We start from the raw sequence: 25,199 nt of genomic DNA, 5'->3' as shown, positions 1-25,199 counted from the left end.
TTTATTTTGAACAGTAGTGTATGTATGTGTGTATATATTGTGACAGTGAACCGGGCATGGTGGTGGATAACATATATATTTCTCAGAAAATACTGCAGTACAATGTATTTGATAACCCCAGGGAGAATGGTTTGTTACCAACAAAATAATGGTAATGTTGTAGTTATGTTTCGGTCCCTGGGGTGGAGCATTTGGAGAGAAGGGAGGGCCAGTGCTCCACTCCACAGTTTACTTGCAGCAGGTGATGAAGCCAGTCCAGGAGTTCTGGTTCTCTCAGATTGTTACTCATCTGTTACCAATGAGCAACAGGGGGCTGCTACAAAAAGGAGCCCTCTGAGTTATTCAGGTGAGAAACATACAAGCGGTGAGTGAGACTGCATGATCCGAGCACTTGACAGCTTGTGGATCATGCTAACGGGTTTAAAACATAATGTATTGTACCATAAAATAAATGAGACGGACAACCAAATGGATTTTGAAAAGGCCACAGCTTTATTTATTGTAAAAGCACTGTGACACATAAAACTTTATTTGAATTTTAAAACGTACACAACTTTGTAACATTGTAACCTCCATGACTTAGGGTCCCTCCACCCCTACTACCACACTTCACCCCATGGAGGTTACTACCACACCCCTTAAGGATAAACCAACATCCTTTCCAGACAGCTCCACCTCCGTCCGGGAGCTGCCACCAACTTTTGCCGTGCACCCCTACCACGAGCCGTAAACCGCACCAGCACGTGGCATAAGCACAACGGCCCCCTCATTCCCTTGGGACCGTGCCCGTGGGAAACGCCCACAAAACGTGACAAATAAACACGGTTCCCATACCTCGGATGAGAAACCACCCAATTATAACCAGGTACCACGAATAAGTATCCTAAAAACAGCCAACCGGAACCTCAGTTCCCCGCCAACGAAGTCAAGCTGCCCCACGTGCCCCCACCCCAAGGACACAAACCGGAAACAACACACCAACAATAGGGCGGGCGGGAGGGAAAAACTTCTTCACTGCTTCCAAAATTTTAAAAAGTGGAAGGCCACGACCCCTGGCCTTCCTTAAATAGCCAAGTGGCCACACGCCCACTTGATTTGCCTAGGGCCAATCTGAGGTCAAGCCTGACCCTTACAATAATCAAGGCCGGATCATGGGGCCCCTCCTGCTATTTTGTGGTGTCTCCGGGGCCTACTTTTTCTCCTAACAAATCTGCTGAACAGTTCCTAAAGCAAAAAGGTCTGTACTAAATGTTTTTGTTGGTAGCGGGTAAGCCATCCAACGATAGTTAGTTGTTGTTTGTCAGTAAGTGCTCAGAGAGCAAGGTTTTTCTTTTTGTTTGTTTTATTTATGTTTGTTTAACAGCCAGGGCCGAATTGACTTAGGGGCTAATGGAGCTGCAGCTCCAGGCCCCTACCTTAAAATAGGCCCAGTCAGGACCGGACTGACTGGGCCTACGCGGTCGTCCTTAACGCAGGGCAAAAGGGGCACCTGCCCCTTAAGCCTTCAGCAACTACGACCGGGCCCGCTACTTACCGAATGAAATGAAAGAGTGAATTAATAAATATCTGTGAAGGAGTGAGTGAATGAATGTTTGTGAATGAGTATATGTAAATCAGTATCTGAATGAGGGAATTAATGAGTATCAATGTATGAATGAATATCTGAATGAGTGAATGATTATCTGTGAATTAGTGAATAAATATTTGTGAACAAGTGAATGAATATGTGTGTGTGATAGCATGGATGTGTAAGGGGGGGCAAAGATGCCACAGGCAGGCTGTTATGGTGGCAAAGTTGCCACAGGCAGGCTGTTTTGGTGGCAAAGTTGCCACAGGCAGGCTGTTTTGGTGGCAAAGTTGCCACAGGCAGGCTGTTTTGGTGGCAAAGTTGCCACAGGCAGGCTGTTTTGGTGGCAAAGTTGCCACAGGCAGGCTGTTTTGGTGGCAAAGTTGCCACAGGCAGGCTGTTTTGGTGGCAAAGTTGCCACAGGCAGGCTGTTATGGGGGCAAAGATGCCACAGGCAGGCTGAGTGAAACAGTCTGTGGAAACCCTCCGGATGCGGGTGTCAGTGTGGCAAAGCCTGTCCTGGTGTTTGTGATTGGGTGTCAGTGTGGCAGAGCCTGTCCTGTTGTGTGTGTGTGTGGGTGTCGGTGTGGGAGAGCCTGTCCTGGTGTGTGTGTGTATGTGTGTGTGTCGGTGTGGCAGAGCCTGTCCTGGTGTGTGTGTGGGTGTGTGGGTGTCGGTGTGGCAGAGCCTGTCCTGGTGTGTGTTTGTGTATGGGTGTTTGTGTGACAGAGCCTGTCCTGTTGTGTGTGTGTGTGTTTGGGTGTCGGTGTGACAGAGCCTGTCCTGGCATGTGTGTGTTTGGGTGTCGGTGTGCCTGTCCTGGTGTGTGTGTCTGGGTGTCAGTGTGGCAAAGCCTGTCCTGATGTGTGTGTGTGTTCCGGTGTCAGTGTGGCAGAGCCTGTCCTAGTGTGTGTGCGTATGTTTGGGTTAAAGAAAGCAAAACAAAAAAGCAACATTCCGGCCAAACAGGGTCTTTGTCAAGCTCAAACGGCCCTGTTTGGCCGAAACGTTGCTATTTTTGTTATGCTTTCTGTTTTTATTTTGCCCTTTTTCCTGCTAGCTCCCAGCTTCCTGGGAGTTGAGTGCTGAAACATTTCTTCTTTCTTTAACTGTCCTGGTGTGTGTGTGTGTTTGGATGTCGTTGTGGCAGAGCCTGTTCTGGTGTGTGTTTGGGTGTCGGTGTGACAGAGCCTGTCCTGGTGTGTGTGTCTGGGCGTCGGTGTGGGAAAAGCCTGTCCTGGTGTGTGTGTTTGGTTATCTGTTTCCTTAATTTACAGTGGGAACTATTTCATTTTAACTTATCCAGCGATAAAATGCCCTCCTGAATTTGTAGTGACTTCAGGGGACAAAACATTCAAGGCCCTGAAATCACCCTGAAATAGTAGAAAAGATAAGGTATTGTGTTATTTACTCTATAATATTTATTTCAAGGATTAGTCGCACTAAATTGTGGCTTCAGGCTTCCCATGTTGAATGACCAAGTATTATGTATATGTATGTACATATATGTTTTTTCATAAAAATGGGCTGCTCAGTCTGAAATGCCCGGGCCTGTTTTTTGTCCCAGTCCGGGACTGTACACATACATACATATACATATCCAAAGGAAGACAAATAATTTATGGAAAAGACAAGGTAAAGAGATGGTACCTTTGATTTACAATGGGAGGTTGGCTTAAATTAAAGTGGTACCATTGTGAGACAATTAGTGTTTGCTCTATCTATAAAATAATTATTGCATCAATATAGCTTTTCTGCACCAGTTACTTGAAAAAGGTGAAGCATATTCAGCAAGGTTTTAAAACATTAAGTAGGTGCAGAGGCAAAACTAGATCACTGGGAGTAGGGAACCGGAAAGAACACAATTTGTTAATACATAACCCGGTGTCACCGGAGTAATCTGGAGTGTCATCTCCTCTCCCTCTTTGGAATTAAAAGATCCCTACAGCTGCATAGCATTCCTTAAATCAAACGTATGTGAGTTGTCCCACCTAAGGTAGGTGGATAGTGTTTAGGATACATAGTTATACATGACCTCATTGTTACAAAAGCAAATCTCAGTCAGAATGATTGAGAGTCGATTCAGACACTTACTAGGTTCCTTAACCTATATAAACAGGAATAAATAATGTTCCTTTTAGCGATAAGGCATATGCCCATACCTGGGAACTTCCCATGGCAAGCTACCCTGAGCTCTCCATCTTCTGATGGAGTAGCTTTGTAAGGGTTTAACTAGCCACATGAGGAGCATGGTTTGCCGTGCAATGAGCAGAGCTAGCCACAGACAAGGGCAGGGCCCCAGGAAGCATTACATTGGTGAAATGTAGGAGGGAAATTGGGCAGAAGTAGTTTTGAGCAAATGGCCCTCCTCTGCCATGTGACCCAGAGGAAACAGCACTTCAGCCAAAGATACCCAGTCAAAACTTTTCCAGGTTCCCTCTGCGCCCTACCCCATGCCAGTTTCTTCTTTACAATTTTCTTTGTTAATGTTCCAATCTCACCTTCCATGGGAGCTCCAGCTTCTACGTGACATGCCAACAAGTTCCCTCCTCATGCTCACTTTTCAATGACAGTCCTGCCTCAGTACGACTATTTCACATGAACAAATCTGTCTTAAGATATATATCTGGAAGCAGCTACAAGCCATGTATGCTCTTGGTAAGCAAAAAATTACACCCCCAAGCAAAATCAAATACACTTATGTCAACCTGGACATGTCTAAAGCATGCAGATAAGAATGTATAAGCGTATGGAATTGTTGGCCAGATGCTGTTCTCAGAGACAGAGCTATTCTTACACTGCATTAATGAGCTCTAGTGATAGCAAACTGTAGGCTTTTGCATTTCCAACTCATCCAGCGCTCTAAAGCTGTGCCTAAACCAGCAGGCATATGCAAAAGATGGAGCCCATATAACCCATATAAGATCAAATAGTGACATGCCTTGTGTCCTTATCAGCATGTCTTCATTTGTGAAAACAATTACGGCAGTCATTGAATAGAGTTATTTACTTTTGAAACAGCATTATTATTTAAAATTAATCTTTTTTAATTGTTTAGCTGTTTTGTTTTCTCTTTCTTAATGTATATTTCTTGCATTTAAGCATCTGTATGCTACTTAATAGTAACGCATAAAAATATGTTTACTAGTTTTTCTTTTTCAGGCTTCCCCTTGACATTTCATTTCTGACTCTATATAGTTAACACTTGTAATTAATTCAGTGTGAAGAGATATCATAAAATTCTCTGAAGTCTTGAAGAACAGTCTAGAATTTGATTGGATAAGTGTGTTTTCAATAAAAAAAAACAAAGTGTTTAGAGCTGGCTGCTAGATTACACGGGAACTAAAAATGGTTTACTAATCAGTGTGATCAGCTATCGGATAACCGCCAAAGTATACAATGGTGGGTTATTTAAGTCACGCATTGATCCAAGAAGCCTACTTCATATATAGTGATTAGAAACAATTTCTCTCACTTCCAGAGCATCTAAATTACTGCAAATTACCCAAAAGTAGCAATCAGCACAAAACGGCTCGACCTGCTTAGAAGGTTTTCCATTAATTGCCTGCTTCTGAAGAGACTGACTTCAGGGTTTAAACACTTATTTACAAAAGTTTACATAAAATGTTTCCAGGCTACTTTAATTATTGACCCTGAGGCCATACTTAGACTAGCGACAAACTTTTGTGATTCTAAGCAACATACATCTAATATTCCCAGTAAAAGCTTCTTCAAACTGTGAGATTACCTAAACTTTATGTGCCGATTTAAGCTTTATTGAATATATTAGCTTCCTAAAATATTGTCTTGTGGACTGCTATATGGTTTGCTTCTGCCATTGTAGTATTCAAAGTAAGTCATATACATTTTGCCCTTCATTGTGTGAAACAAAGGGACAAACCCATGTAAACCCCACTGGAGGTCAGATCTAGGTGTGCTAAGGTTTGGGCTTCCACAAGGTGATCCCCTCCATCAAGGCTGCAATAAAAAATATTGATTGCTATAGGGGCCACAGATAAAACAATATTACCTCGTACAATCTGTTTTCCATCACCGTGAGTGTCAAATCTGGTTACCTTCATTAAAAAAAACCTCTGGCGCTGTAATGAAAACACTTACTAGAACAGTGATTCTCAGAATCATTTGTATGCCGTCTAAAAAAAATAGACGTTTCAGGAAAGATGAATGAATATGTTTAAAAATAATTTATTCTCAAATTCTTCAAAATCCTCAGTTTTTTTACAACTGGAAACAACAATGGTTATCCACAACATAAGAGACTAAAATGAAGCGTTTCCTTTGCTCTGCTTTATCCCTTATTTACCCATGGCTTTTTTTATAGCTCCCTTTCTTCAGATTCCCTCTTTTATTTTAGTGCCCACCATTCCTCTTTTCATTCCATAAACTACCCTCTGTTCATGTGATCCAAAACCACTCAGTCGTCCCTAATTACATCATAACATCAAATCAACATCATTGTAATTAACATTAGACGGGCAACAGGAACACTACAGATGTGGCCAAAAGTGCCCCACACTCCACTCCTGACTTAAGACACCCCCAGTAATAATGATATAGGATTTAAAAAAAACCTGAGTAATATACAGAAGAAAGGATACCGAATTACATCCAACAAAGGGGTCTCTGAGGTCTTGATAGTTTATGAGGACTCATAGCAATATACTGTACAGGTTTATGTTGAATAAGACTGTTCAGGGTGCCAGATCATTAAATGTGTGATATATCTGGAATGCTTTTTTTTTTGCATAATGTGCTAATGAGGTTGTTTTTATTTTAAAACACAAGCATTTGTCTTTTTTTCAGTAATGACTATTTTCACATGTTCCATTTCAAGATGTTTTGATGAAAATATTTGACAAACAGGCATATTGTTGTGTTGTGTTGATGAGAGATGTAAATCAATCTTTATAAACAGGATTGTTTCTAAGGATTGAAGATGCAGGTAAGAATTGAATAAAACCCAAGGTCTGAATTCAGCAACAGCTACAAGGATAATTCACCTGAAGATTCCTTTTCTTTTCTCCCTGGCGGCATAAGACTTATGAAGTTCATTAAAGTAATATAGATAATCTTTCCATAACAGCTGGAAATGCGTTACCAAACCATAATACACCCTTAATCTTCCTAATGAATATCTTGTGCTGTTTTTGCAGGCAGACCCGTAATGATCGTGGTAGAATACATGGAAAACGGATCCCTCGACTCCTTCCTGAGGGTAAGGTGGCGTTTCATGGTGACATTTAAATAAGAAACAATCCTGGGCTAGGGTTTTAAATCATTTATTATAAATTAATTTTTACATAATGTTATTCATGGATTTTTACTGAAGAATAGCAGGTTTTCCCTTGGGCAGCATTACCTTAGTACTGTGATACATTAGAGAATGCCTGGGAAATGAAAAGAACTTGAACTTAAGGATATAATTGATTACTTTTCAGCTCTCAGTTACCATAGAGAACTGTATTCAAATAAAAGTATCAAGTCTAAGAACTAGATAATTTTTATATTGTGGGTTTTTGTGTGATTTTTTTAATTTCGCATTTTTTGTAATATATGCATTCATCTACAGATTCTATTTAGGGGTGGATTGCGCGAATTAGATTTATTTGCAGTTTATCTATATTTCTTCATTTGCATGTCTGTATGTATATGTGTGACATGTACAGTATGTTTAATCTATTTTCCCAACTTTCCAAATGGCTACATTGGGACATTTGTTTTAGTGGATGTGATATTTTTGAATTCTTTGTACACAATTAATATTAAAACAACATGGTTTCACATTAGTGTGACTCTTAGGACATCTATGTTAGAACAAGCATACCCAGCAAAATTTTGATCTCCTAGAAAAGAAGGACATCAGGGGAGGGAATAGGGATTTGGGTCCCAACAAGGAGCTCATCCTATATATCTGTGTTTGGAGATATAGCCCCGTTGATGTCTGATGACCATGGGAGTATATTTCCATAATCTTTTAATATATACTTAATATAGTGTTAAGCAGAATCCAACATACAAAATGCCCCAACCAAAATACCAAATAGTTCTGTTCACTATTTTAAAATACAACACATAGTTGTAAGAAGCAACAGCGAATCAAAATACATTCCATGCTAAGAGTTGAAATGTGAATACTTTTTTGGGGGTTTCCTGTTTTCATCATCTATCTATCTATCTATCTATCTATCTATCTATCTATCTATCTATCTATCTATCTGTTTTGCTAAGTTGCTGTGCCAGTGCCTTGTTATCTCCATGCAGGCAAAATTGATCCCCCCCTCAATATTCTATTCTTTTTCACACTCACCACTTATATGTCCACTTATAAAAGAGATCAGCCCCTTTGTTCACAGGCATGTGGAGGGCATAGTTTGACATTCTATTCATATTACAGTATATTATTTTAATGTTAGATGAAATTTCTTTGAATTCTAATACAACGTACCATACAGCACACATGTGTTACTTTGTCACTGTTACTTGGCTCCGTCACATGTTACTTAGCTTGGTCAATCTGGATATCAAGCAGATCCATAAGATTCTTAAGTTGCAATCATTTATGTATCTATTTAACTTTAAGACATGTAGAAGTGCCTTCACATAAGATTCAACGTGTGTCTCAGGTTCTGCAGTTGGACAGAACATATCAGTCCTTTAAATGCTTATGCTCTGTGGCAGTTTTTATGTTCTAGGTAATATAAAATTCCCTTTCTTGGGATTGGTCGTAACTTTTAAATCAGTCTCCTCTTCAAAGCAGGAGTGCAGAGTATATGTGTTCAATATGAACCTACTGACCATTGAAAATCATTTGACGTTTATTCAGTTCAAGTAAGGTCAAAAAGAGTCACATTGGAAAGTAATTACTTCCAGTACCTGCTAAGGTATGTAATTCTTGCATAAAAGACACACATTACTCTTTTAGACAAGTATATGAATTTCTCAGTGACCTATTCATTCTCCCAATAGCTTTTCCTGCCTTAATAATTGCACGTCAGCTATACAAGATGACTTAACATTCTACTCTAAATATAACCAAGTTAGTGATATTAAAAAAATCTCACTTCAACTCATTTATACGACAGGAGAAGCCAAGGAGTCTCTCTTTATGGTTCACTCAGAGAGCACTAACCCGCCCTCCCCAGGTGGCAAACACCCCTAAGAAAACTTATGCTGGCTCCACCATACCAGTGAAAGAGACAAACGAGCCATCATATGTACTTTAATGCATAGCTGTGTGGTCTGATTACATTTTCATGGTGTTCCTTTTTTTGTATATGCTTGAGAGTATTCTACATAATCCCATCATATGCATTTGCCCCTTTTCTCACCCCCTAGCTAGTGCACATGATATACTTATCTCTGGTCAGCTCCAGTGGTGGATTGGTGAACAGGGGTTGGCTCTGACACCATGCATTTCAATCGGAGTGCTTGCCTGTTTCTAATTGGCTGCTTCAAGCAGCTAATCAGTGGCAACCATTGTTGCACTATGGGGGAAGAGGAGGACAGCTACAGAGCCGCAGTTTCTAACTTCTAATTTCGGTTTAGTGCTTCCATTTTTTCTTGTTTTGAAAGAATGCATATATATTACAGAGTACGTTAATATGAATGATTTTACAGTGGGGCTGTGACAGCAAACTACCTTTAAACCAAAAGTGATTTTAAGACACATGGAACCATTCAGCCCATCTAGTCTGCCTTGTTTGGGCTGCTACAACTGGTGCTGGGAGCCTCTTCAGCTTATCTAAAATGAGACTGTTTTTGCTTTCTCTGGATTTCCATTAATATGTATCTAACCTGGTTACACGTGTTAAATTTTGAGACATTATGAAAGTTTTGTGAGAAAATATGTAGAACAACTCTTCTACCTTCTAAGACCTGCCACAACAACACAAATGACTTTAATTTCAGTTGCCATAGCCAGTTTTACTTAGCAAAGTAACATGTTTTTCGTATCACCTACTGAAAATGAAGCAGATAAACTGTATTAAATTGTTAAATGAAGTAGTAAAAAAAAAAATGAACAGAATCTGTTTTGTGCAGCTTTCAGAGTCTAAATGCGGGTTATTCGTTTTTTCAATTTAGTGCAGCAGCAATTTCCATAAATATCCTTCATGTTTTCAAAAAAACTAAATTACAAAACAAAGTAGATAAGCTTGAAAACATGGGCTCTGGATTTTTATTTATGTGTCATCTGCTGGGGTACTGTTACCTTGCCGGCGGTTCCTGTGTTGCCTCGAGCAGGGGAGCCGAGACGCAGCCCGCGCGTTCAGCCCCCTGCTTGTTCCGTTCGCGGGAAGACGCGGTGAGGTCCGTCCGGCCGCTAGACGCGCGCCCCCGTGTGGATCAGAGGATCTAGACAGGACGCGCGTCTCAACGTCATGAGAGAACAGGCTATCTCATGAATATTCATGCCGCGTCTTAAAGGGGTATTTATCGTTTTTCCTCCTTCCCCTAATTTAGGGGGTAGGAGGATCCTAGAGCAAGAGGGATATTTAAACCCTCAGTCTGCATGTATCCCTTGCCTGTGATAGTGCCTTTATTGCCTTCACTAGCGTTCCAGAACCTTGTTTGCCTATTCGTTGCCTGACCTCTGCTCGTGACCCCGACTATCCGTTGTTTGCTGCCTGTCCTGACCTCTGCTCGTGACCCCGACTATCCGTTGTTTGCTGCCTGTCCTGACCTCTGCTCGTGATCCCGACTATCCGTTGTTTGCTGCCTGTCCTGACTTCTGCTCGTGACCCCGACTATCCGATTGCCTGCTCCTAGTACCATCTGTTGTTCCTGCATTGCTCGTCATCACCGCTTGGGGGCGCCTTTTCTTGTACTGCAGCGTGGATCCACAGCCTGAACCGCCGTTAGTGACAGTATCACAGGCCTGCAATATGGATCCTGCAGACATGGCAAGGATGTCCAACCGACAAGACAGACAGGATCAAGTTCTAGCCGCTCATGCTTCTCAACTCCAATCCTTGGAACGGAAGTTAGACGATGTTGCAGACCTTCTAAGATCTATGGCCACGAATTTGTCTCCGTCCATCTCACAAGGGGCATCATCTGATTCTGCTCCTCCTGTTCCGGGGCCAAGTACTTTTGTTCCAGCACCCAAGATGCCACTACCTGACAAATTTTCTGGTGATCCTCAAGAGTGTCGTGGGTTCCTAAATCAGTGCGCCTTACATTTCCGGGCACATCCTCATACTTTCTCCTCTCATTGTAACAGAGTGACTTTTATTATAAACTTATTAAAAGGAGAAGCATTGGCGTGGGCATCACCTCTACTAGAACAGAGCTCACCCATTTTGGAAGACGCGGACGCCTTCATCGCATCATTTCGTGCTGTGTTTGATGCTCCTGGGAGACGTGAAGCTGCTGAATCCATCCTAATGGAACTTCAACAGGGCAGGAGAACTGTGGCCCAGTACGCCGTTGAATTTCGTACTTTAGCGTATGAGACAGACTGGAATGTCAGCGCCCTGAAATCTGCCTTTGGCAGGGGTTTGAACGAATCAATAAAGGATGCACTCACCTACCGTGAAATACCCCACGAGCTGGAGAATCTGATCGCTCTATGTCTACGTTTGGAGGCCAGAGGTCAGGAGAGAAAATTTGAACGTGACAGAGAACGCGACCGTAGGCCACGTCAATTTAGGCCTTGGACGCGACATCCAACTCCTGCACCTTCTGAACCTGCGGCTGCTGTGGCTGAACCTATGGAGATCGGTCCTGTGCTTCATTTATCCGTAGGAGAGAAACAACGCTGCAGATCTTTGGGACTATGTTTATATTGCGGACAAAAAGGACATTTGATTTTTGCTTGCCCTAGAAAATCGGGAAACACCAGAGCTTAGTGGAGGCTGGAGGTGCTTCACTAAGTGCTACTGTTGCTTCACCTCCTCAGTCCCCAAGACTTTTGGTTCCCATCAAGCTGCAGTGGACAGGCCACCAAGTGGCCACCCAAGCTTTCATTGATTCGGGTGCGGCTGGAAATTTTATAGACAAGGGTTGGGCCCTGGAACATAGAATTCCCTTACAGCCCAGGACTCAGAAAACCTCTATCACTGCATTAGACGGATCTCCTCTAGGAACCGGGATTGTGTCCCTCCAAACCGAGACTATTGGTGCCATCATTGGGATACTCCATTCTGAAGAAATACGATTTGATGTATTATCCAGTCCTCATATTCCAATCATCCTAGGAATGTCGTGGTTACAACAACATAATCCCAGCATAGACTGGAGAGAAGGACAGATTCTGGCGTGGAGTAAAGAATGCTTAAAGAACTGTTGTAGCACTCCTACTAAATTAAATCTAATGCTCGAAGTACCTGCTCAGGATCCACGTCATCTTGTACCCCCTCAGTATTGGGAGTATTTAGATGTTTTTTCAAAAAGAAAAGCAGAAACCTTACCTCCTCATCGGGCATATGACTGTACGATACAATTGCTACCTGGCACCAATCCACCTAAGGGACATACATATCCATTATCTCACCCGGAGAATCAAGCCTTGGCCCAGTACATAGAAGAAAGTTTACAGAAAGGGTTCATCAGACCTTCCGTGTCACCAGCAGGAGCAGGCTTCTTTTTTATTTCCAAGAAAGATGGATCCTTGCGTCCATGCATTGATTACAGGGGTTTGAATAAGATAACCATGAAAAATAAGTATCCGCTTCCCCTCATTACAGAACTTTATGATCAGCTGAAAGACGCCACTATTTTCACAAAACTTGATCTGCGAGGGGCCTACAATCTGATTAGAATCCAAGAGGGGGATGAATGGAAGACGGCGTTCAATACGAGATACGGACATTATGAATATCTTGTTATGCAATTGCCCAGCCTTGTTCCAGAGCTTCGTGAACGATATTTTCCGCGACATGTTGTTATTACATGTTATGGTCTACCTCGATGACATTCTAATTTATTCTAAAGATTTGGAAGAGCATCGGCAACATGTTAGCCAGGTGCTACAAAGATTAAGAGAACATTCCCTATTTGCCAAAGTCGAAAAGTGAGCGTTTGAGTGCGACAAGGTGAAGTTTTTGGGATATATTATTTCTGCTGGGCAGCTGGAGATGGATCCTGGCAAGATAACGGCCATCCTAGATTGGGAGGAACCTTCTGACATTAAGGGCATTCAACGTTTCGTAGGGTTCGCCAATTATTATCGTCGCTTTATTCGGAATTTTTCCCAGATCATCGCTCCCATAATTGCACTCACTCGGAAGGGATCGAATCCAAAGTCTTGGACCCCTGAAGCTCGAAATGCTTTTGAAAGTTTAAAGTTGGCCTTTACTACAGCCCCTATCCTACAACGTCCTAATCCAGACTTACCGTTTACCCTGGAAGTTGATGTGTCAGAAACCGGGGCTGGGGCCATTCTATCTCAGAGAGACCAAATTTCTAATCGTCTACATCCCTGTTCCTATTTTTCTAAGGCTTTCTCGTCAGCTGAGCAAAATTACGATATAGGGAACCGGGAGTTGCTGGCTATTAAATTAGCGTTAGAGGAATGGCGACATCTGCTTGAGGGGACAGAAATTCCCATTACCATTCTTACAGACCATAAAAACTTGGTGTACATAGAAAAGGCCAAAAGACTCAATCCACGGCAGGCTCGTTGGGCATTATTCTTTACACGGTTTAATTTCATCATTTCCTTTCGGCCGGGTTAAAAAAATACGAAGGCTGATGCGCTGTCCAGAAGACATGAGGCGCCTAATGTGGAAACTTCAGTCGAACCGATAATCCCTCCTACGAAATTAATTGCCACGATACACAGCACTCTCTTGTGGCACATCTCTAAATCACAGACACCCCGTCCCAGAGGACAAATTCCTCCGCCTGGGAGACTGTATGTGTAACCCCGTTTCCGTAAAGCCGTTTTATCCTGGGGTCATGCCTCTCCGGTAGCGGGGCACCGGGGAACTCGGAACGTTAAATTTCTTCTGCAGAAGAATTTCTGGTGGCCTACTATGATACGTGACATATCTGAATTTGTGCAAGCATGCACTATTTGCGGTCATAATAAAACCCCTCATTCCAGACCGGCAGGGTTATTATGTCCATTGCCTGTTCCAGATCGGCCATGGCAACACGTAGCCATGGATTTTGTCACAGACCTCCCTCCTTCTCAAGGCCATACGACTATTTTAGTAGTGGTTGATTTATTCAGGAAACAAGCACATTTTATTGCTCTAGCTAAACTTCCATCTGCTAGTACCTTAGCAGACACCTTCATGAGAGAGATCATAAGACTACATGGAGTTCCGCAAATAATCATTTCGGACAGAGGTTCACAATTTATCTCGAAATTCTGGAGAGCGGTGTGTAAACTTATGGGAATTGAGTTGCACTTTTCATCATCCCATCATCCACAATCTAATGGGCAAGCTGAGAGAACTAATCAAGTACTTAAGCAATATCTTAGAATGTACGTCTCTGAGGATCAGTCCGATTGGTCTACGCTTTTGCATCTTGCGGAATGGTCCTACAACTGCTCTTATCACGAATCACTACAGATGTCCCCATTCAAGGCGGTTCAAGGTTATGAACCGGCACTCTGGCCTGAAGAAACCAGTACTACGGGGGTACCTGCAGCTGAAGCTCAATTTCAAGTTTTACGTGAACATTGGGCACTTATTTTGGAACAGTTAAAGCAGACTATGATTTTGCAGAAGTCTCGCTGATAAGTCTCGTTCCAAAGGGCTCAACCCGGGAGACTATGTGTGGCTTTCCACGAAATATCTTCACCTCCAGCAAGCCGCCAGAACCTTAGGACCTAAATATATTGGTCCATATAAAATTAAAACAAAGATTAATGAAGTTACTTATTCACTAGTTCTGCCTAAAACACTGCGCATTCATAATGCGTTTCATATTTCTTTATTAAAACCAGTGATTAGAAATCAATTTTCCTCCACGGTTCGTACTCCTGATCACCGTTGTTGTCCAAGGTGAAGAAAAATATGAAGTCCAAACCATCTTAGACTCTAGAAAGAAACAGGGGATACTGCAATACTTTATTAGATGGAAGGGATACGGTCCTGAGGAGAGTTCCTGGATCCCATCATCTGATGTCCATGCTCCAGCCAAGATTCGTTCCTTTCATAGGAAATTTCCACAGAAACCGGCTCCTGATCGCCAGGATGGCTCTTGTAGACAGGGGGGTACTGTTACCTTGCCGGCGGTTCCTGTGTTGCCTCGAGCAGGGGAGCCGAGACGCAGCCCGCGCGTTCAGCCCCCTGCTCGTTCCGTTCGCGGGAAGACGCGGTGAGGTCCGTCCGGCCGCTAGACGCGCGCCCCCGTGTGGATCAGAGGATCTAGACAGGACGCGCGTCTCAACGTCATGAGAGAACAGGCTATCTCATGAATATTCATGCCGCGTCTTAAAGGGGTATTTATCGTTTTTCCTCCTTCCCCTAATTTAGGGGGTAGGAGGATCCTAGAGCAAGAGGGATATTTAAACCCTCAGTCTGCATGTATCCCTTGCCTGTGATAGTGCCTTTATTGCCTTCACTAGTGTTCCAGAACCTTGTTTGCCTATTCGTTGCCTGACCTCTGCTCGTGACCCCGACTATCCGTTGTTTGCTGCCTGTCCTGACCTCTGCTTGTGACCCCGACTATCCGTTGTTTGCTGCCTGTCCTGACCTCTGCTCGTGACCTCGACTATTCGTTGTTTGCTGCCTGTCCTGACTTCTGCTCGTGACCCCGACTATCCGATTGCCTGCTCCTAGTACCAGCTGTTGTTCCTGCATTGCTCGTCATCACCGCTTGGGGGCGCCTTTCCTTGTACTGCAGCGTGGATCCACAGCCTGAACCGCCGTTAGTGACAGGTAACTTGTATGGAAACAGTCATTGTAAATGTATGCATTGACACGCTCTATCTTTTACATTAGCATGGGCATAAAAACGCCTTAATTAAAAAAAAAACAAAACAGTAATTTCATCATATTTGACAGGGAACTTGTGAAACAGTAGCCTCTCACTGAGCGGAAAATGATTCCTTCTCCTGGGAAAACACAATACTTGTATAATTACTCCTAGGATTTTTTCCAGTCCCTTGTTGTTCCACGTTAGTTTTTAATTCTGTAAGAATAATGCAATTATTAGGCAAACTGTTTCCATTGTTAAACACGTCTGTGTTAGAATAAGCAAAACCGATGTTAAACATTTTATTCCATGAGGCGCTTCCTAAAGGCAATAAAAACAGCTCAATGTCTTCATTTACATGCCCGTATGAAAATTTTTTTTACTCCTGAGGTGTTCTTGCTTCTGGGACCAACTAAGAATAATGCCCGTGTTTGTCGTGTAAATAAACACTGCTGATATGTTATTCCAGGCTTTTGAGATTTTTCTATATTTTACTCAATTTTAATTTTATAGTCCTTTAACCCCTTGATGACAATTGCCGGTCCGGGCACGTCACCGAAAATCATGACGATTATGACAATTGACGTGCCAGGACCGGCACGTCTTTAAACGGGTGAAAAAATCGATCCATGATCGATTTTTTCACTCAAACGGTGTTGCTCTAATGCCTCGACATCGAGGCATTGAGCAACACCAAAAAAAACATTCCTGGCCCCCCCCGATCGCTCCTAGGAGCAAATAAAAAAACATGTTTGAAAGACTGCACGTCTTTCAAACATGGCGGCGCCCGCCGCCGAAAAACGGGTTTAGGAAGCGATCGCGAGTCGCTTCCTTTGCTTAGCTGGTGTTGCTAAGATGCCTCAGTATCGAGGCATCTTTGCAACACCTGTTTAGCAAAGGAAGCGACTCGCGATCGCTTCCTAAATGCTCAACTTACCTTCCCGGTGCCGGCGTCTTCGAAACACATGCGGTGTTTCAAGATGGCGGCGCCCATCAAGCCGGGGGCGGAGCCTGCTGACATCCAGTGAATAACACCCCTAGTGGTCAGATCACTCATAAGAGTGATCATGATTTGATAAATCAAAGGCAATGTTTTCTAAACATTGCCTTTGATCAGTATTGGATCTGCCTCCCTCCTTCACTTGCTTCTAGTGAGGGAGAGAGACAGATCAGTGTGTTTTTAGGTATTCTCAATAATATATATATATATATTAATCCAAAGGCTCTTATAAGAGCCACCCATTTAATATTAACCCCTTCATTGCCATTGATCACTGCATAAACAGTGATCTTGCATAGTGGCAATTGTTTTTGGGGTTCTTTTTTTTTACATTTTTTTTTACTTTTTTTTTTTTGTACTTTTTTTAAGGGTTTTTGAAAAAATTTTTATTAGAGCCATTAACCCTTTCCTTCCCCACTATTTTTGCTGCAATTGTTGCCATGCAGCGGTATACGGCTGAGGAGGCATGTTCCAAATTTGGCCCTTTTGCCCCCAAACAATCTGACAAACCCATGCATGTGGGGTATCAATGTACTCAGGAGATGTTGCTGAACACATATCGGGGTGTTGTGTGACAGCAACAACATACCAGGAGCTGTAATTTTACACCTGAAGTACAAAGTATGTTTAAAAAACAGCAAAAACAATTACTATCACAAACTTTGACAAGGGTTGGTGGTAGGATTAGTGCATGGAAAGGGTTAAACTATCAGCATCTAAAATACCCTGGGGTGTCTAGTTTTCAAAAATATATGGTTTGGTGGGGTAAATTTAATTTGCTGGCTTCAAAGATGCCCCAAATACCACATGGAGACAGAATTACCAGATTCAGAGAAAAATGGTTTTGAAATAGCAAAACGCTACTTGTACTTATTGCCCCATAACGTGTAGAAGAAAGCAAAAAAACATAAAAACATTGGGTATTTCTAAACTCGGGACAAATAGTAGAATCTATTTAGCAGGTTTTTTCAGTAGTTTTTTATGATGAATAAAAGATTTTTCAAATAAAAGTGAGAAATTTTTTATTTTTTTCAATTTTTCGTCATATTTTATTATTTTTATTATAGAAAATTACATCATATATAAAAAATTATGGTGTCTGAAGAAAGCCCTTCTTGTCCTGAAAAAAACAATATATAACTTGTGTGGGTTTAGTAAATGGGTTAAGAGAAAATTACAGCTAAACACAAACACCGCAGAAACGATAAAACAGCCATTGTCACGAAGGGTACAAAAAATAGAATCAGCCTTTGTCACGAAGGGGTTAAACATAGAATTTGACAGCAGTAAATCCATTCAGCCCGTCTAGTCAGCCCGTTTTTCCTGATCAGTCCTTGTTCTTGTTTTAGATTTACAATAGTTTTATGACACTGTATCAGCCGCTAACACCTCCGATTTGAGGCTCTTCCACTTATCTTCCACCCTCTCGATAAAGTAAAATTTTCTTACAATACATCTAAACCTCTGATCCTGTGTGATTAGTGCAAATAAGTGAAGCAGGATTTTTCTATGACAAGTAGGACTTTTAAATCTGAAGTTAATACATTTACAACAATATAAAATGTTAAAAAAAACTTTTAAGGAAAAACATTTAAAAATTTAAAATACTATTAATGATATAAGTTACATTTCTAGTATTATAATATTGCGATAAAGGTTTACATTTGGCAATTCATTGTGATATTGATGGTTCAAAAGATCCGGAATTAAAATTAATATAGGAGTAATGGAATTTCTTTTCATTTTTGTATTACTTACTTCAGTGACTTTTATTCTTACGTGAAGACAGCTCTTTTAAATAGGAATCTCTTATAGCACACGGTCACACTCTGTATTCAAATAATAGTAGAAGCATAATCGTTCACTTTTCATAGAAAATCCTCAGCCTTTTTTTTATCTAAAAAAAAAGTTAATGCAACAAAATGATCCTTTATATTGAACCAATACTTCTAGCTAAAGGTTTGTCTAAAAGCTTGTTACATATTCATGTAGAAATATGTAGAACACGGTGTAAAGTGCTGGGGGAAAAAAGTATTTGCCCCCTTCCCCTTCTCTTCTATTTTTGCATATTTGTCACACTTAACTTCAGATCATGAACCTAATTTGAATATAAGACAAAGATAACCTGAATAAACAGAAAATCCAACTGAATGATGATTTCATTTATAGAAAGAAAAAAGGTCTCCAACTCTGCCTGGACCCATGTGAGAAAGTAATTGCCCCTTTAGTTACTAAATCAACCAATTAACCAAATTTAATTGATCATTGGTTTCATATTCACTAGTCACACCCAGGCATGATTACTGACAGCCTTGTTGAATGTAAATATCAGTTAAATAGAAACTGTCTTCAAAGTGAAGTAGGCTAAAAGATCTCAAACATCAGCACAAGATGTCGCATTCTAAAGGAATTCAAGTAGAAATGAGAAGTGTTACAATGTCATGTCTAAGGCCCTGGGACTCCAGTAAACCACAGTGAGAGCCATTATCTACAAATGGAGAAAACTTGGATCAGCGGTGAACCTTCGCAGGACTGGCCAGCCTACCATAATTCCTCCAAGAGTACGTCGGCAGCTCATCAAGGAGGTCAGAAAAGAACCCAGACTAACATGTAAAGAACTGCAAGCCGCACTTGCCTCTGTTGAGGTCAATTGAGGTCAATGATCAAGATTCCCCAATATGAAGGAGACTGTTCAAAAATGGCATCCATGGAAGAGCCGCAAGGTGAAAACCGCCAATGACCAAAAAGAACTCAAAAGGCTCATCTCATTTGCCAAAAAACAGCTTAATAACATGAAGAAATCAGAAAGGGGCAAATACTTCTTTCACAGCACTATACCTGTTGCAATATACAACTTCTATGTAGAAATACTGATGGGGAGCAAAACTATGAATATTAAAATTCAAGTTCTTGATTTTGATACCTTTTTATATTTTTATTGCAGATTATTATTTTCTCTTTCTTAATTTTCTTTGATGTTAGGTCTTCACTTTGTATATTTTCAATTTTCTTGGACTGTTTCAGGTATTCTTCTGAGGGCTAAATTCCTGTTCTATTTTTTTTTAAATGTATTATTATTGTGTTATTAAAAGTTGCTATTATATTAATAATAATGATTACTAATTATAATAAAAATATTAAAATGTCTTTATTTAGTGGCACTGAGTGCTTGTATCAGTTACACCCCCATTCTTTGTAGCTTTACAATGCAGTCTACTGAAATATTTCCATAAGCCTTTTATACACCTTTACCAGGCTTTTTTCATATTTGAAAAACACTTCAAGGAATGTAGTTTAATTGTGCTTTTATGCAAAGATATTTTTAAAAGCTTAATTTCACTTTGTTTCATCATAACCTTTTTGTGCTACCTTTTTACATAACTGCCAGTTTGTAATATTCTAAATTTATGTATCTGATGATGAGAACATTCTATATAAAGCTATTCCTTTTAACAATGACATAATACACAATGACATAATACACAAATCTAGAAACGTGATGAAGGTGGATAATCAACCTGATGCAGTTTATGGGCCTTCTAATGCAAATGTACATTTTTTACAGAAACATGATGGTCACTTCACAGTCATCCAGCTTGTGGGAATGCTACGTGGAATTTCTTCTGGAATGAAGTACCTCTCGGATATGGGTTATGTGCATCGCGACCTTGCTGCCAGGAACATTCTGGTCAACAGTAACTTAGTGTGTAAAGTGTCTGACTTTGGCCTTTCTCGGGTATTAGAAGATGATCCTGAAGCTGCATACACAACTACTGTAAGTGTGGTTTTTTTTATACATACAGTATGCGCATTTAATATGGGGGCGGTTAGAATAAAGGTGGCAATATAATGAGCCGCCATCTTGAATTTTAGGGTCTGTTACAAATAATCCTGCCCCACTTTCATAGTGTCCCTTTCATTCACCATTATCCTTCTCACTTTTTTTGACTAACAGATGGAGGAAAACCAATCACATGATTGAAGGATATCTTCCAGCATTTCTGCATATCTTGCAGGCCAGACTGGCAATCTAGCACTGATAGTGTTGATAGCCCCCCCATACATAAACACATATAAACGTAACATGTGCCTACATGTATCCAGTCGTTGGCAGCACATATGTGACAGGCTCACTTTTGGCCCCCAGTCCGGTCCTGCGGGTAGTTATAAGTATATCTGGAGGCTGCAGGAATGATAGGTTGATAGGTAGAGTAGAATCTCCTGACCTTTTGTGCCTACTTCCTGACATTACCTCTCCAAGTCATGATAGCTCTACCAGCTCAGCAACAAACTCCTCCAGTACAGCTCCTCGCCTTCATGACTCTTATAATAGTAGGAGGCTTCTGGGGAGTCAGATCTGGAATGGTCCCAGATAGGGGTATTATGCCATGCTGGTCAATATTTACTCAGCTGTGCTGACAACTAAGTAAATTTATTTTAGGTAAATTAGTTTTATCTCTGATTTCTTTTGTCACATGACCTCTTTCCAAAATTAATCAGTACATCATGTTACTATAACTAGCTGATGGGTTATTTAATGTAGTTTTGTATGCTTTAAGCAATCTGTTTTTTTTGTTTTAATAATCCCTCTGGTTCTTGAAAGAAATAGCTTCCAGGCTGCTTGCAAATCTGTCACATTTACTTTCCTTTGATTTTTTTTTCCTACCGCTTAATGCTCAAAACTACACAACGTATTAGGAACAAAAAAAAAAAGTTTTTTTTAAACAATAAAAATAAACCTGCGGCATGTGGGATGCTGGTACCAGGGACAGAAACGCAGTTCATGATGTTTCATATAAGTGTCATATGTTGTTTAATGGGCAGTACATGCACTTGTAGATCTTTGTTTTTTGTATCTCTTATGCAGTAAGAAATATGAGTAATCATAAAATAGAGTTTTAGCTGTTGTGATAGCGCTTTACCGTTAAATGTGCACTGAGTATGAGGTAAGATAAGGGTGCCCAGTGCTATGGGTAGGGTATTCGGGGCTGGCTCATATGGGTGGGAGTGCAGTAGAGTGAGGTAATGTCGTGTGCGAGCAGCCATAAGGAAGACATCAGGAAAGGTAAGGGTGTGATGTGGGAGGTGGCAGGTGTGATTGATAATGTGAGGTGGGTATATTTTAGTTTAAGTGTGTGAGAGGGAGTGTGTATGTAAAAGTGTGTGTTTGTGTTATAGTGTGTATGCTAGTGTAAGTTAGTTACTAGAGGGAACAAGGGACACACGGTATATAGCTGTACCTGCCCCAAGGCCAGAAGGAGCCGGCCATATCTTGCAAATTTCAACTTTGACAGCCCGTTTACCCATTTAGTTGAGACTCTGGGTACATGGTTGCTGCTAGGACCTTACTGTCTACCCACACCGGGAGAAGGCAACAACTACAGTGACTACTATTCTAGTAATCTTTGGACAACTGCATCCTGCCTCAAGTACTAAAATTACAGAAATCTCTTTTCTACATTACCAGAGGGTGAACACTCTCAATCTTCTGCTTTAACAAACATGTTTTTTTATTCCTTTTATAAAGTAAACCATCCATGACCAACAAGACAGTAATGAAAAGAAAAATGCTAAGAACATTGTGTGGGAGGTACAGCCATATAACCTGTTATTTTAAAACTAATATTTTTCACGTTTTACTTCTTTCTGCTAACAGCCCACAGGGCCAGCAAAGTGTTACTCATTGTTTTAGTTAAATATATTCCTATTGAGGCAGGAGCACTAACATTTAAACTCATAAGACATTTATGAAGAATCTTAAAACTGATTTTCCAAATCAATGCATAATTGCGTTAGTATTTTTAACGTGTGAGAGTTGACTAAATTCGGCAGCTATAATGGAGATCTCTGAACTCCCCAACTGACCCATTTATAAAATGCAGGCTGTGACTATGTCATATCTCCCCGCTCTGCTGTGAGCACGAGATCTGTGGAGGGGATCAGGCATAGGCAGCATCCAAGGTAAATAGGCCTAAGCATACACACACTCTCCCTTACATAAAAATACAATATTGGCCATAATATAGTTTTTATATGCCCTATTGGACTCATATCCCCTTGTGTTTTGTTATCAATTTAGTCTAAAATGTAATGGATTAAGCTTTCAGCAAGCTCAAGGCTGAAAGTGTCAAAAAGGGAGCTTGAAGCCTCCAACAACATTAAACCAGAATAAATTGATTTAACACACCCTTGGCGATGTCCTCACACGGTTGCCCATAGAGCTCACTGCACAATAGAATCTTCACTGGATGGATTTACTGGTGTCACTGCCAGTCACTCGGCCTTCTCTCTCCATGAGCTGCTTCTACCGGCTTTCCGGGAAATTACCGTATTTGCTCGATTATAATACGAGATTTTTTCCAGAGCAAATAGGTCTGACTATGAGACTAAGATCCCGATCCCCCGCAGCGATGCAGGGGACCTGGATCCTCCTGTGTTATGCCCCCCCCAACTTACCGGTGCTTCTGAGTCCCCGGTGCTTAGTCTGGGCAGCGTGTAGAGCTCTACGCGATTCGCCTAGAGCTCTACATGCTGCCTGGACTAAGCACCGGGGACTCAGATGCAGGGGACCTGGATCCTCCTGTGTTATGCCCCCCCCAACTTACCGGTGCTTCTGAGTCCCTGGTGCTTAGTCCGGGCAGCGTGTAGAGCTCTACGCGATTCATGGGGCACAGCTGCATATAGAGGGTTAAAAGGCGTATCATGGGGCACAGTGGAATTTAGAGGGTTAAAAGGCATATCATGGGGAACAGTGGCATATAGGGGGTATTGAGCATTTCTGGGGCAGAGTGGCAAGCCTGGGGGCAGATGTGCATAACTGGGGGGGGGGCAGGTTGAAAAAAAGGAAATAAAAACAAAATATTTTTCTCAATCATAGCTTTTATTAACAAACAATTGTTCACATAGTTTAAATGAATTAACATTTACTGGTAAAACTTTTTTCCTATAGGGTCGTCTTATATTCAGGCTTTTTCTTTTTTTTCATAAATTAAAATTCAGATTTTGGGGGGGTCGTCTTATAATGGAGCAAATACGGTATGTGGTCTTGCAGTAGCGTAATCTGGCAAACAGGACAGCTCCTTTGTAAACAGGCATCATGGCCACCCTACCCTTTGATAATCATGTGTAAAATGTCTCTGACCTTAGAAATACATGCATAGTCTGCTAAAACCAGGCATTGCAGCGCTAATGCCGTACAACTTCCTGCTTGTATGGAGAGGGTTATTCCAATGCAGTCTTTACTGAGAGACCATGGACTTGGCTTGCCAAATCTAAATCACAAATAAATTAAAACAGTAGCCTAACATTAATAAAGAGATACATTATTATTAATGCTGACCAGATTTTTTTCAGATATAACAGTTCCACTTTAAGAGACAGTGAGCAGTAAGATATGTGCATACCTGAGAACTCTCTGGGTTTGGCCTGGAGAACTGCAGGAGAGGTACCGGTTCCCCAGGTCAACACCCAAGTCCTTTGGAGCGGGGTCCTGACATGCCCTACTCCCTGGTATAGATATGTGCCTCCAATGGCTCCCTTACGGGCATGACATCATTTTCTGAAATCAAGCACTTTGGTACTGAGCCACCACTGCCCATTTAAATCACATTGTATGAATTTGTTGACTATCCTAACAAACCAAGATCAATGTTGCGTATGAGGCTAGCTCCAAACACAGAAACATTTTATGTGGTAGGAAGGAAAGTAGACGGGGAGTTGGGTGATCCCTAATGCCGCTCCGGCAACCCGGAGATTCTCGCCAGTGACCCGGAGAATCAGCACTTTACTGGGAGCCTTGAGGAGAAACCTGGTGAGTTTCCAGGTGTGAAAATGAGGAAGAAGCCTTGGTAGGCTCACTCATCTCTTGTGACAAGCACAATGAAACCATGTACCTGCCTTGTTAGGACAAACCTCCTGTCAGATTAGTGAATATGGCTGTAGATAGATGTCCCAGTAAACAGACAGATTGCAGAATTAGCTACATGGCATGTTCAAAGTACTTACTGATATTAACACAGAAACATACAATTTGACAATTGTGAAGAACCATTCAGTCCATCTTGTCTGCCTATTATTTTTGCTCTAGACTTAAACCTTAATCAGTCTTTGATCTTGTCTTAAGGATAGCCATATGTATTAATCTCTTCCACTTCCACTTAGAAACTGTTCTACTCATCTACCACTTTACAGTACATCTAAGTCCGACCCTCTAGTGTTAGCTTATGACCTCTTGTTCCAACATTCTTCTCTTTTAAAACAAACTTCCCTCCTGTACTTTGTTTCGTGAAAAAAGGGGTGCCGGATGTTTCAGCTACGTCTGGTCAGTTGTTCGACACAAAAGTTTTGCTGCTGAAACAAAACAAATATAAGTTTTATGTTACGAATAAAATTACTAAGCACGTACAAAGCGTAGCTCTTTATAGCCCCTCTTGCGGATGTTTTATTCCCATTACAATTAAAGTAAAGATCAGATGAAGTTTAGATACTCACAAAATCATTACTTTCCCATCATGAAAGGGGTCATTGACACTGTTTAAAAGTGATTATATGGGATAGACTTTTGTACGCCATTAATGTAAATTTTTAATGTGTTTGGCAAAAACAGCAATTATGCTAAGGGAGCCAACAACTTGACCTTTTTCAAAAGATTTCTGTTAAAAGTCTCTTTTCTTTAAAAGTTCAAGTCCTCCATTTAACCCGCACGCCCTAAACAGTATTACAGGTCTAAACAAAGAGCGG

The 25,199-nt window shown here is 41.2% G+C and overlaps 1 protein-coding gene across 1 annotated transcript in view; it reads left to right on the top strand.

The window, feature by feature from the left end:
- The window catches only part of LOC149285296 (ephrin type-A receptor 6-like), a 314,092-nt gene that overhangs the window by 275,988 nt on the left and 12,905 nt on the right, over positions 1 to 25,199 (top strand). The window contains exons 11-12 of the mRNA XM_089495515.1: positions 6,746 to 6,803; positions 20,026 to 20,235. Coding sequence (XP_089351641.1) covers positions 6,746 to 6,803; positions 20,026 to 20,235 — 268 coding nt within the window. The remainder of the gene's footprint in view (positions 1 to 6,745; positions 6,804 to 20,025; positions 20,236 to 25,199) is intronic.

The sequence above is a fragment of the Sceloporus occidentalis genome, unplaced genomic scaffold, assembly GCF_023333645.1.
Source record: "Sceloporus occidentalis isolate IW3139 unplaced genomic scaffold, rSceOcc1.0.p SCAF_81, whole genome shotgun sequence".
In the NCBI taxonomy this organism is placed as follows: domain Eukaryota; kingdom Metazoa; phylum Chordata; class Lepidosauria; order Squamata; family Phrynosomatidae; genus Sceloporus; species Sceloporus occidentalis.
This window is presented reverse-complemented; position numbering and strand designations above follow the sequence as displayed.